The 15118-nt window shown below is 34.2% G+C and overlaps 1 protein-coding gene across 1 annotated transcript; it reads left to right on the forward strand.

Moving 5' to 3' along the window:
• Window positions 1-1240: 1240 nt before the first annotated feature.
• On the forward strand, window positions 1241-14189 carry LOC128209697 (uncharacterized). The gene is made up of 13 exons (XM_052913859.1): window positions 1241-1440; window positions 2028-2129; window positions 2826-2891; window positions 5279-5392; window positions 6141-6606; window positions 7113-7290; window positions 7832-8032; window positions 8282-8387; window positions 10385-10498; window positions 11248-11713; window positions 12220-12397; window positions 12939-13139; window positions 13389-14189. The coding sequence occupies exons 1-13, from the start codon at window positions 1370-1372 to the stop codon at window positions 13679-13681; spliced, it is 2556 nt and encodes an 851-aa protein (XP_052769819.1). The 5' UTR covers window positions 1241-1369; the 3' UTR covers window positions 13682-14189.
• The last annotated feature ends 929 nt before the right edge of the window (window positions 14190-15118 follow it).

A 15118-nucleotide genomic window follows, 5' to 3' on the forward strand; every position in this document is an offset into this window, starting at 1 on the left:
TGTGAAAGGACTCTGTCCGTTGCGAGTCATCTGTCCGCCTGTCTGTTAGTCCGTCGTCAACAATTTCTTAAAATGACAACTCCTATACCGCTTGACTGATTTTCACTAAACTTTACAAGAATGATCCTTGGATGACCCTCTCTCAAAGTTGTTCAAATGGTGCCCGTCCATGGTACAAAAAGGCAGCAGGAGCTAAAAATAGATTTTCAAAGTTTAAACTTATAACAATTTTTTGTCTGAATCCGCATGGTATGGGGCTTTTATAGATGGTATGTATCATAATTTAGTGATGATACCAAGTTTGTTCAAATTATGCCCCTGGTGTCAAAAATGGCCCCACTGCGAAGATTTACATAGAGATACATGCATAAGGAAAGATTTAAAAATCTCCATGCCTGCAACTATAAGGTCTAGAGCTGTGATATTTGGTCTATAGGTCAAAAATGGCCCGCCATGAGGGTCACATTTTATTTACACAGTTATATTAGGAAAACTTGTAATATCTTCAGCTACAAGGTCTAGATTTTTATATTTGGTGTTCAACATTTACGGATGGTTGGTTACAATTCATACTGCCCTGGAGGACAAAATCTAGCACAGACAGAAGGTTCAGGTGAGCGGCTCAGGTCCCTCAGGGTCCTCTTGTTTAACATGAGTTGTGGCATTACTCTAGTATTCAATCACCAAAGTACTAATTTGACATGTGAAAATTCACAGGACAATTTTTAATTGAATGGCATTTTTGAAGGACATTTTAATTTTTTTCAAGAGACATTTACTACGATGCCAAAATTATACTTTTTTAAATGTCATTCTGTGCTCTTATTATTATTGCAAAGGTATTTCATGATAGCAGTTTTATAACAAACCATTTTACAGGACATAATGGCAGAAAAATATTAATTGATAGGATTTTCCAAATTTACCTCCGAAATATCTGATGAAGTTTCACCGTGACTGTTATTTGCCAGAACCTCCTGCTCCAGGTGTTATACTAACTGAGCTGCCTAAACTGTGATGATGTGCTAATTTATAAGTCACCAATTTAGTTTTAATGGTGCCGTGTCATACTATTTTGTAAATAAACAACTATTGTATTTGGGTCAGATTATTCTTCATTTGTTATTTTAGGAAACGGTACCAAACAGGGAAGAAAAATATGGGCTGTACTCCATGGGATTTGGCGAGAAGCGTCTAACCATGGTCAAGTCAACAAATTCGTCGGACTTTACCACTGCGTTGGAAAATGCCTTCCCGAAATTAAAGGCATGTGGGGGTTATGAACTTCTAAGGACACCTCCTGGAAGTCGGATATCCCTTGAAGTAATACCAATGCCCCCTGGAGGTTTCACTTCAACATATCTAGCAGATGAAAGCTGCCTGCAGGCAGCAGTTTGCTATCTTAGGCCTATACAAAAAGACCTTGATATCACAACTTGTGTAAGTATTCTAGGCTCTGTTTAAATTAAGTATAGTAACATACTTGACTGTGTCCCTCCTGACTGGGAGTTAATTGTTACCAACAAGACCCTAGTTAATGCTAAACCTGATTTCTGGGCATCCCTGTCTATCTATGAATTCTTTTGAATCAGAGCTGTGGTAATGGGCTAATGCTACACATGATTTGATTATTATTTAGTGAAGTAGAGCATTGAATATTGATTTTAGGACAATAATAAATTCTAAACGTTACATAGGATTTGAATTCAAAAGTAGGTACCAAAATTTCCTGCTGTGTGCTATGTTGCCATGCAAATTGCTCTGTTGGCAGATATGATTAGTTTTTTTATAAAATTATACTAAATACATGTATCTTAGTATTAGGGCCTTAAATATAAATTTTCCTAGTACTCCCATTTTGAGCGATATTATAAAGAGGGCTGCTTTCTACGAAAACATACATGTGCAACAAGCTCCAAGACACTGATACACATATGAACAAAAGCTATATATGACCTCTTGTTACAGAGATAAAAAATACTTTCTTTTTTTTCTGGTTGTTTATATATAATGTAATCTTTTTTAAGACTGAAATGGACGGGGATCAACCAAGTGAGGCATGTCTGGAGTGCGGGGAAAACATTCCATTACCCCTGTTACGGGATCATGTGGATGGCTGCAATAAATTGGTAAACCTAAATATCAACATCTGGTCTTATTTCAAACCATCTAATTCGTATGTCCCCACCCTGGGAAGCTTTTAGCTAAATTGTATAGAAATAGGTTGATATTTACATCTATCAATAATGAAAGTATGTGAACATTTTAAATCTAACCTCTAATGCGAGAGATCTATGAACACATTATGTATACTTTTTGCTACTATTTTTGACCTATGGTTGGTTAAAAAGGAAAGGATATTATTAAAGATATCAGAGATGTGTAATGCTAAGAGTTTTGTTTAATGAATTTGGTGTTACTTTACGGAATAGGTATAAGTTTTGTGCTTAAGTTGTTGTTTAAAATGTATAAAAACATGTGCACCTTTGATTCCCAACACTAAGTGTGATTATAAAAAATATGTTGCTTGCTTTTCTTGTAAACCTATGTTTACTAAGCGAGAGGAAATCCTACAAATTCACTTAAACTACAGACATATGACCCAAAAATATGATTCAAGTTTCTTTGTGAATAAAATCTGGACCTCTTCAATCTAAAAGTTTAGATTTTATTTTGACTAATAAAATGTGTGCTTTTTTTGGTCCTGTGGCAGGTATCATTTGAACATAAGCCTACATGCATTTCTGTTGTTCCCCTTTTACCAAAAAAATCTTGACATAAACTTAGCTTGTTTAAAAATAAGCACTTATCTTTTTTTTTTTCAGGAAATGTCTCCTCCAAGAAAAAGAAACAGAGTTCAGACACAGACTCCAGTTTGCCAGTTTGCCTGTGTAAGATTTTTTTTGTTAATTCAAAATTTTAAAATATACATATTGGTTGGTAAGAAGGTTTAAGAAGTGCCATTCATCTCCTCCTCATTCAGCTGTTTCAGTGTATAAAACACAACCATACCAAATTTGAAGGTAATTTAGAAATCGCTTACAGTTCTATATATTTTTACAAAACCTTAACAAAACTTATCGTAGAGTATCTACAGCTGTTAGTCTGATATGCATTTGTAATGCATGGAAACAATGCCCTTTTTGTTACATGGAAAAAGGAAGTGTAACACTCTGCAACTGTAATACCTGAAGCCTGATATTCTGAATATGATTATGATATATCCCTGTCTTGTTTTGTAATGAGTGTACCAACTGCTCAAAGCTTCCCATCTATTTTTAAGACTTCATATTACTTGTGTTAGTAGTCAACTACCATTTGGAAATGTCACATTGGTTATAAAAGTTGTCATTGTCTTTGAAATTTTATTTAAAGTTATGTCTTTCATTCTAGATCACTGTTAAAGTACAGATATATATGGATACTGTTAAGGACATGCTAAGGAATAGATAACAAGTGTTTGTTATTTATAATTAGCCATGTCATGAAAAATGCATTAAAATTATGTTTTCAACAAACAGGTTCCAGGATCTAGCTGTACAGAACTAGCTATGTAATATTTTTCTCAGAAATGTTAAGTGTTTTTGTTATGTTTTCATTAACTAGGTTTTCAACCAGTTTACATACTTTGTCATGTATTACCTTCGATTGAAAACCTGGTTTGGGGTATTAAGGTGTTTTTGTTCCTTTGGGTTGTTCCAGGAAAAATAATGACAAGATTTGGAATGTTCACCAATGCATTTATTGCTTAAAGTGAGGGTATGCACTGGATACGATTGTGCTGCCTGGGGTAATTTAGCAATGTAAACTGTCATGTGTTGTTTTGGAATTCGGTTGGATGGGTCAGTGGTGGTGGTGGCAGTGCCCCCTTACTTAAGTGGAAGTCATTCACACACCTCACCCCATCCTATTTATTCCTGGAACAGCGCATAAGTTATATGTCTTCACACTTGCTGCCATGGTTGTATTGTCAGTTATTATTGTAAGTTATTTGTTTGTATTTTATTTGTTGCACATTCCTAAGTTCAGTTACAATTTTCTCCATGTAGTTTTCCATTTGTAAGTGCCTAGGGGATTCATACGCTGGAGTACAACAGCACTTGAATTTCTTCTTCAGTTTAACCCTAGTGCCCCGGGTCCATTTTTGCAATTTAAACTTACTTATCTTGCACTTATATTCGTAATCATACTGTGTCCTGATAAATACATTGGAGGTTAATTAAAATAAAAGTAAAACTATATAAAATGTTATTAATAATACTGATTGAAATATAAAAAGAAAATCTTTGAATCATTGAAAATAGTGAATTATAAAATTCACTGAATCTCGGGGTTGGAGGGGGGGAGGGGGTCAAAAAGATAAGCCTCCATTAGATGGAATTAAAATTATTAGCTTGATTGTTGTTTGTTATGATGCTTTTGCATGGGTGTAGACTGGTAGCTAAATGTGCCATAACATATGGCTTGAAACCAAAAAGTGTTTAAGGCTGTATGATACAGGAAGTAAGGTACAAAAAATTATAAAGCCTCTAGCTGATCTATACAGTTTTTTTCTGTTTTATCAAACTATCTTGAAAATATTTGTATTTTGCATTTTACAGACGTTTTAGACAGTAAATCATTCTAGTTTTTAGCCCACCTGAGCACAACCTCAAAAATCTTCTTGTCTGAAATCACAAGGCCTTGTTATTTGATATATAACATCACCTAGTGGCCCTCTATCAAGATTGTTCAAATTATGCTCCTAGAGTAAAAAGTGGCCCCGCCCGAGGGGGGATAACAAGCTATGGCCTGGGGCTTTACTATTTTGTTTGTTACTGTAGCATCACCTACATTGTAGTTGTCCTCTATCAAGACTGTTCAAATTATGTCTATGGTTTCAAAACTGACCATGCCCAAGGGCACACAACTTTTTTACATAAGAGTTTTATAGGAAAAGTTTAAACAACATCTCCTCTTAAACAGTTTGACGTATAAAGGACTATTCAGATTGGTGGTCAGTGAAATATTTTATTCATGATTGTAATTTAAGTCACATCCAAGGAACATTAGAACATTCTGGAAAAACTAGACAGTGAAAGTCCTTCATAATTAAAAAAAACAACAACACATGTTAAGACATCGTTCGTCACACAAATCCATTTTCAATGAAATCTGACACAGAATATTTTCAGTATCATACAGCCTTAACTGTGGCACGAGACTTCAGAACTGAAAATCAAATGGCATTTCATTTCTATGATATTTTAAGCCTTTATATTCATCTTTACTATTTCAGACAAAAAGAGATGGGTGTATGTCCAGTTTGCAATGGCAGTTTTGAAGTGAATGTTCTGGAAGCACATGCATCAGGGTGCGGAATTGATACAATAACAGCTGGGGGTAGTGAAAGGTACATCTTAATAATGATTTTAATGTCTTGCTTAAGAATATTGTAAGAAAAAGGTGTGGGGGTATTTATCACATTTAGTGATAGCTCTAGTTCAGCTCAGCTGAGCATGAAGTGCTCGTGGTGAGCTATTGTGATCGCCCTGTGTCCTTCGCCGTACATCTTGATCCTTTGGTGACACACTTCCAAAGTTGTTCAAACTGTTTTGTTCCATTGTGTAATTAAGTGACAGGTCACAGGAGCGAAAAAAAACTCAAAATGAAAACTTAAAAAATGTTCTTGTCTAAAAGGCATGGCGCTTTGATATTTGGTATGTCGCATTATTTAGTGGTCCTCGACCAAGATTGTTCAAATTATACTCCTTGGGTCATAATTTGCTCCGTCACATGGGTCACATAGAATCATATTTAAAATTCAAACAATATCTGCTTTTAAAGTGTGTGATGGATTTTATCCAAACTTTACAAGAACGATACATAGATAACCCTCTCTCAAAGTTAATCAATCCGTTCTGTTTCATTGCACCTATCCTCAGGTGAGCCCTTTGGGGCCAATGCCCCCCTTGTTTTACTTAACTGCAAATTTTATGTTTTTTAAGAAAAATGAATCTATGTCTAGGGCAACTTTATCTTACTCTCAAAATAATAATTACAAGGTTTATACAAATTGGCAGACAATGCAAAGTTAATATTTGAGACTTGTGAGGAAAGTGCCTTTTTCATTTACATAGATAATGCATCTTTGTTTGCAGCCTGATGGACCCACAAACCGACTTCGAGTCAGCACTGAATGACAGATTTGACAAGATGGTGTTGGAAGGGTCATGGCCTATAAATGTTGTCCGACGCCATTTTAATAACACTGCAATGGAGGAACTATCAAATGGCAACATAAAAGACTGGGGGAAAAAACTTAATGTAAAATTTATTGGAGAAGATGGGGTTGACAGTGGGGGGCTCACACGAGAGTTCTTCTCCTTATTATTTGAAACATCTCCTGTGTTTGAAGATAATGGTTTCAGCTACAATGCTGATCTTCTTGAGAAGAAACATTACCAACTAATGGGAAAAGCCACTTCAATGGCCATACTACATGGTCACCCTGGACCTCGAAACTTGAACAGGACAATTGTTGACTTCATCCTTGAAAACAAAGAGCCGGAAGAAATCCCAGAGTGTTGCATTCAAAATGCAGAGGTCAAAGCTGCTATTGAAGAAGTAAGAACACATATTATGCCCAAGAGTGTCAGTGTATATACAGATGATTTCCAGGTTCTATTGTAGCCGAATTCTATTTTATAGTAATATTAAATAATAATTCTATTAAAGATCTTACATTCTGTCAACATTCTCGTACACCTACGCAAATGGGAATTGGGTTAAATTGTCTAGGGTTAAAATAGTGTGCCATCAAATGTACTGCCTCAAATCTGAAGTTTTTACATAATAATAATAGCCTTGATTGAAATTTGTTAACTGATTTGTATGTTCATATAAAAGTCTCCTTAATCAATTTGGGGTAAATCAAAAGGATCTTCTGGCCAGACCGAAAAAAAAAGATGTGATTAATGATTTGGAATTAAACATTTCTTTGTATTTGTTTATATACATGTATATGCATAAGAATGCTCCAACAAATGTTTAAAATAAATCATAGAATGTTCTGGATAGCTGCTTTATTCTGGATAGCTGCTTTAAACTTGTATTAAAAACTTTATTTACAGATTTCCACTGCCACTAAAGAAACCATAGGGGACGTATTTGAAAGACACAGCCATCTATTGGAAGCATCTGGCTACAAGCAACTGCTGTCGGTCAGCAATAGGGACCGCGCAATCCGTACCATGAAATTTTATTATTGCTTTTACAAGTACATCCCCCCTATGCTGCAGTTCATTGAAGGTACATCTAAATTTCGGTTAGTTCATTTGAATTGTAAGCAAGATGCTGCGAATTGTAAACAAGATGTTGCATCAGACATATTACATAAATCATTACATTGTTGAAAAGTATTTATTTCATTTTAATCATTTTTCTTAACCAGGTACAGCTACAGACTGGAATATTAGTATTCCATTATTTGTGATATCTGATCTGAAGTAATGTTTCCATTGTCATAGCAATTCAAACAAAACATATTGGTTTTCTGCAATGTGGATATTACAGATATCAATATTAACAAATTTTAATTTGTTATTAATTTTGCAAAAATGTGTTCAAATTTGACATTAAAGGTTTCTGTGAATGTGGCATTTAATATTTCAAATAATGAATGTGTAATAATATATGTATGTTAAGAGTAAAGCACCCAGTTTTTATGTTAATTTTACTTATTTATGACATATGTATCTTAAAAACAAATATGTTTATAGTACTAAAAATTGTTGTTTTATTCTTAGAATACATGTAAAAAAACAGTAATAAAAGTAGTTTGTATTCACAGGTCTAAAGTTACATGACATGCTGTTGCTGCTGACAAAACATGGAGAGAATGGTCGGGCACTTCTCTGTTGCGACACCAAGAGTACCTCAATGTCTGATGTGCTAGCCTTCTTTGTGCCAAAATTCTCCAAGTCAGAGCATGAAAAGGCAGATGAAGAGATGATCGTATACAACTTCGGCAAATTCCTGAAGAAAGTTGAAAGTGGGTAAATGTTTTCATAACGGGGCTTGTTTGTCTCATTGAACTGATTGCATTTTCTGTAATGACATTGGTTAATAAAATTCATGTTTTGATTACTACATATGAATAAGTTATACACCTTGTTAATAGAAGTAATTGTTAAAATGTGGGCAACACCCCTCCAAATGTATGTTTTTGTACTTCCCTGCTTTACCAAAAAAGAAACTAATAATTACATGCATTGTACATACCTTATTTATTATTATTCAGATGGAGCCATCTCCACAGATTGGGTGAAGATGAATAGCTCCGAAGAATCATTGAAGGAGGTTACGATCAACCTTGGTGATGTTCTGCAAGCCCTTATAGGATGCAGGTCTCTGCCCAGAAACATTAAGTCTGGAGAAATGGAGTTCGACCATTTGTCTAATCAATTATCATATGTAAATACATGTGCACCATCAATAATATTCACAAGAACGAAAGAACTTGTCAACTATGAAAAACTTGAACACCATCTGATTTGTATCATTGTTGAAGCTGAAGGCTTTGGATTAGCTTGAATGACTGTTGTACAGCACAATTTAACTCTGACCGGACTCCTTTGCATTAACATCTATTAACGATTCATCACACAATTTTTGGTGATCAACACCTCACCTACCTTTCATTTCAGCAGTTTACATATGTACAATTGTAAAATCCCAAAGGTTGCCTTTCGAAATTGTAGCTTTATATTATCGATTTTTTTCTATGGCAATAAGCATAAACATCTACATGTAGTGATTGTGATAGTGTGAATTTAAGCACTGTTGTATAAATGGGCCTTGTAAATTTTGGTTAAGAATTAAGAATATTTTTCTGGAAAATAGTTGCAATGTGATAGATAAGAGGCTATTCTAAGTATTATTGCATTTTCTGAGAAATTAAAGCACAATTCTATCTTAAGTATTGATGTTTAAAACATCTTTGTGCTTCAATAAGTCATATAGTTTTTTTTTACGTAGAGCTTTCAAACTTTGTACATTGGTCGTATATCAGACAAGGAGACTGAGTGAAATAAAATCTTGAAAACAGAACTTACTTCTTTGTTCTGCAAAGACTCCAAAGTTTTTTTTTACATAGAGCTTTCAAACTTTGTACATTGGTAGTATATCAGACTGGGACAACCACCATTATTTTGGGGTTATGTTAGAGGTCAAGATTACAGAATCACAACCTGTTTGTTTTGTTTTTAAGCCTTTTACAGGACTTTCTTCTTTATACTGCCATAACATTAACATCTTTAACCCACAACTTTTATCCTTTGCAGACAGGTAGATGATATACTTTGTATCTGTTCATTCGTCTGTCTGTCTGTCTGTCTGACCATCTTTTTACACTTCTGTGTACTGTGACAACTCAAATAGTTTTTTACCACAAGCTTTCAAACTTTGTATTGAATCTTGAAAACAGGACTTACTTCTTATATTGGTAGTACATCAGGTGAAGGAAACATCAATAATTTTGGGGTCATTATAACAAAGGTCAAGGTCATTACCATTTGTTTTTTTAGTTTTTACAGGACTTTTCACCGGACTGCAATAACTTGGAACAGCTTTTAACCCACAACTTTCATAGTTTGTACAAAAGTAGTATATGATAAACATAGTATATGGAGTTCATCAGTGTGAAAATGGTAGTGAAATTACACATAGAGAATCTAACAATGGTATTGACATTCAACATGGTTAGTCTTTCAATGGTAGTGACATTAAATGTGATCCTTGTTTCAAGTGGAAAATAAAAATTATCATTACAAAAATTTTGAAAAAAAAATAGGTATTATTGTAAAACCCGGTATTGGAATGCATTGGAAATATGGTTGTTTTAAAACAAGCTATGGCCTGGGGCTTTACTATTTTGTTTGTTACTGTAGCATCACCTACATTGTAGTTGTCCTCTATCAAGACTGTTCAAATTATGTCTATGGTTTCAAAACTGACCATGCCCAAGGGCACACAACTTTTTTACATAAGAGTTTTATAGGAAAAGTTTAAACAACATCTCCTCTTAAACAGTTTGACGTATAAAGGACTATTCAGATTGGTGGTCAGTGAAATATTTTATTCATGATTGTAATTTAAGTCACATCCAAGGAACATTAGAACATTCTGGAAAAACTAGACAGTGAAAGTCCTTCATAATTAAAAAAAACAACAACACATGTTAAGACATCGTTCGTCACACAAATCCATTTTCAATGAAATCTGACACAGAATATTTTCAGTATCATACAGCCTTAACTGTGGCACGAGACTTCAGAACTGAAAATCAAATGGCATTTCATTTCTATGATATTTTAAGCCTTTATATTCATCTTTACTATTTCAGACAAAAAGAGATGGGTGTATGTCCAGTTTGCAATGGCAGTTTTGAAGTGAATGTTCTGGAAGCACATGCATCAGGGTGCGGAATTGATACAATAACAGCTGGGGGTAGTGAAAGGTACATCTTAATAATGATTTTAATGTCTTGCTTAAGAATATTGTAAGAAAAAGGTGTGGGGGTATTTATCACATTTAGTGATAGCTCTAGTTCAGCTCAGCTGAGCATGAAGTGCTCGTGGTGAGCTATTGTGATCGCCCTGTGTCCTTCGCCGTACATCTTGATCCTTTGGTGACACACTTCCAAAGTTGTTCAAACTGTTTTGTTCCATTGTGTAATTAAGTGACAGGTCACAGGAGCGAAAAAAAAACTCAAAATGAAAACTTAAAAAATGTTCTTGTCTAAAAGGCATGGCGCTTTGATATTTGGTATGTCGCATTATTTAGTGGTCCTCGACCAAGATTGTTCAAATTATACTCCTTGGGTCATAATTTGCTCCGTCACATGGGTCACATAGAATCATATTTAAAATTCAAACAATATCTGCTTTTAAAGTGTGTGATGGATTTTATCCAAACTTTACAAGAACGATACATAGATAACCCTCTCTCAAAGTTAATCAATCCGTTCTGTTTCATTGCACCTATCCTCAGGTGAGCCCTTTGGGGCCAATGCCCCCCTTGTTTTACTTAACTGCAAATTTTATGTTTTTTAAGAAAAATGAATCTATGTCTAGGGCAACTTTATCTTACTCTCAAAATAATAATTACAAGGTTTATACAAATTGGCAGACAATGCAAAGTTAATATTTGAGACTTGTGAGGAAAGTGCCTTTTTCATTTACATAGATAATGCATCTTTGTTTGCAGCCTGATGGACCCACAAACCGACTTCGAGTCAGCACTGAATGACAGATTTGACAAGATGGTGTTGGAAGGGTCATGGCCTATAAATGTTGTCCGACGCCATTTTAATAACACTGCAATGGAGGAACTATCAAATGGCAACATAAAAGACTGGGGGAAAAAACTTAATGTAAAATTTATTGGAGAAGATGGGGTTGACAGTGGGGGGCTCACACGAGAGTTCTTCTCCTTATTATTTGAAACATCTCCTGTGTTTGAAGATAATGGTTTCAGCTACAATGCTGATCTTCTTGAGAAGAAACATTACCAACTAATGGGAAAAGCCACTTCAATGGCCATACTACATGGTCACCCTGGACCTCGAAACTTGAACAGGACAATTGTTGACTTCATCCTTGAAAACAAAGAGCCGGAAGAAATCCCAGAGTGTTGCATTCAAAATGCAGAGGTCAAAGCTGCTATTGAAGAAGTAAGAACACATATTATGCCCAAGAGTGTCAGTGTATATACAGATGATTTCCAGGTTCTATTGTAGCCGAATTCTATTTTATAGTAATATTAAATAATAATTCTATTAAAGATCTTACATTCTGTCAACATTCTCGTACACCTACGCAAATGGGAATTGGGTTAAATTGTCTAGGGTTAAAATAGTGTGCCATCAAATGTACTGCCTCAAATCTGAAGTTTTTACATAATAATAATAGCCTTGATTGAAATTTGTTAACTGATTTGTATGTTCATATAAAAGTCTCCTTAATCAATTTGGGGTAAATCAAAAGGATCTTCTGGCCAGACCGAAAAAAAAAGATGTGATTAATGATTTGGAATTAAACATTTCTTTGTATTTGTTTATATACATGTATATGCATAAGAATGCTCCAACAAATGTTTAAAATAAATCATAGAATGTTCTGGATAGCTGCTTTATTCTGGATAGCTGCTTTAAACTTGTATTAAAAACTTTATTTACAGATTTCCACTGCCACTAAAGAAACCATAGGGGACGTATTTGAAAGACACAGCCATCTATTGGAAGCATCTGGCTACAAGCAACTGCTGTCGGTCAGCAATAGGGACCGCGCAATCCGTACCATGAAATTTTATTATTGCTTTTACAAGTACATCCCCCCTATGCTGCAGTTCATTGAAGGTACATCTAAATTTCGGTTAGTTCATTTGAATTGTAAGCAAGATGCTGCGAATTGTAAACAAGATGTTGCATCAGACATATTACATAAATCATTACATTGTTGAAAAGTATTTATTTCATTTTAATCATTTTTCTTAACCAGGTACAGCTACAGACTGGAATATTAGTATTCCATTATTTGTGATATCTGATCTGAAGTAATGTTTCCATTGTCATAGCAATTCAAACAAAACATATTGGTTTTCTGCAATGTGGATATTACAGATATCAATATTAACAAATTTTAATTTGTTATTAATTTTGCAAAAATGTGTTCAAATTTGACATTAAAGGTTTCTGTGAATGTGGCATTTAATATTTCAAATAATGAATGTGTAATAATATATGTATGTTAAGAGTAAAGCACCCAGTTTTTATGTTAATTTTACTTATTTATGACATATGTATCTTAAAAACAAATATGTTTATAGTACTAAAAATTGTTGTTTTATTCTCAGAATACATGTAAAAAAACAGTAATAAAAGTAGTTTGTATTCACAGGTCTAAAGTTACATGACATGCTGTTGCTGCTGACAAAACATGGAGAGAATGGTCGGGCACTTCTCTGTTGCGACACCAAGAGTACCTCAATGTCTGATGTGCTAGCCTTCTTTGTGCCAAAATTCTCCAAGTCAGAGCATGAAAAGGCAGATGAAGAGATGATCGTATACAACTTCGGCAAATTCCTGAAGAAAGTTGAAAGTGGGTAAATGTTTTCATAACGGGGCTTGTTTGTCTCATTGAACTGATTGCATTTTCTGTAATGACATTGGTTAATAAAATTCATGTTTTGATTACTACATATGAATAAGTTATACACCTTGTTAATAGAAGTAATTGTTAAAATGTGGGCAACACCCCTCCAAATGTATGTTTTTGTACTTCCCTGCTTTACCAAAAAAGAAACTAATAATTACATGCATTGTACATACCTTATTTATTATTATTCAGATGGAGCCATCTCCACAGATTGGGTGAAGATGAATAGCTCCGAAGAATCATTGAAGGAGGTTACGATCAACCTTGGTGATGTTCTGCAAGCCCTTATAGGATGCAGGTCTCTGCCCAGAAACATTAAGTCTGGAGAAATGGAGTTCGACCATTTGTCTAATCAATTATCATATGTAAATACATGTGCACCATCAATAATATTCACAAGAACGAAAGAACTTGTCAACTATGAAAAACTTGAACACCATCTGATTTGTATCATTGTTGAAGCTGAAGGCTTTGGATTAGCTTGAATGACTGTTGTACAGCACAATTTAACTCTGACCGGACTCCTTTGCATTAACATCTATTAACGATTCATCACACAATTTTTGGTGATCAACACCTCACCTACCTTTCATTTCAGCAGTTTACATATGTACAATTGTAAAATCCCAAAGGTTGCCTTTCGAAATTGTAGCTTTATATTATCGATTTTTTTCTATGGCAATAAGCATAAACATCTACATGTAGTGATTGTGATAGTGTGAATTTAAGCACTGTTGTATAAATGGGCCTTGTAAATTTTGGTTAAGAATTAAGAATATTTTTCTGGAAAATAGTTGCAATGTGATAGATAAGAGGCTATTCTAAGTATTATTGCATTTTCTGAGAAATTAAAGCACAATTCTATCTTAAGTATTGATGTTTAAAACATCTTTGTGCTTCAATAAGTCATATAGTTTTTTTTTACGTAGAGCTTTCAAACTGTGTATATTGGTAGTATATCAGACAAGGAGACTGAGTGAAATAAAATCTTCAAAACAGAACTTACTTCTTTGTTCTGCAAAGACTCCAAAGTTTTTTTTTACATAGAGCTTTCAAACTTTGTACATTGGTAGTATATCAGACTGGGACAACCACCATTATTTTGGGGTTATGTTAGAGGTCAAGATTACAGAATCACAACCTGTTTGTTTTGTTTTTAAGCCTTTTACAGGACTTTCTTCTTTATACTGCCATAACATTAACATCTTTAACCCACAACTTTTATCCTTTGCAGACAGGTAGATGATATACTTTGTATCTGTTCATTCGTCTGTCTGTCTGTCTGTCTGACCATCTTTTTACACTTCTGTGTACTGTGACAACTCAAATAGTTTTTTACCACAAGCTTTCAAACTTTGTATTGAATCTTGAAAACAGGACTTACTTCTTATATTGGTAGTACATCAGGTGAAGGAAACATCAATAATTTTGGGGTCATTATAACAAAGGTCAAGGTCATTACCATTTGTTTTTTTAGTTTTTACAGGACTTTTCACCGGACTGCAATAACTTGGAACAGCTTTTAACCCACAACTTTCATAGTTTGTACAAAAGTAGTATATGATAAACATAGTATATGGAGTTCATCAGTGTGAAAATGGTAGTGAAATTACACATAGAGAATCTAACAATGGTATTGACATTCAACATGGTTAGTCTTTCAATGGTAGTGACATTAAATGTGATCCTTGTTTCAAGTGGAAAATAAAAATTATCATTACAAAAATTTTGAAAAAAAAATAGGTATTATTGTAAAACCCGGTATTGGAATGCATTGGAAATATGGTTGTTTTAAAACTTAAAGAGTCAAGATATGGATGAGTGAATCTGAGGGAATTTATAATAGAAATTAAAGTTCCTTATTCAAAAGTTTTGGTATATTTTTTTATTCTGCACATTCTAGCTTCAGTGACATTACCTTT

The sequence above is a fragment of the Mya arenaria genome, chromosome 11, assembly GCF_026914265.1.
Source record: "Mya arenaria isolate MELC-2E11 chromosome 11, ASM2691426v1".
NCBI classification, from domain to species: domain Eukaryota; kingdom Metazoa; phylum Mollusca; class Bivalvia; order Myida; family Myidae; genus Mya; species Mya arenaria.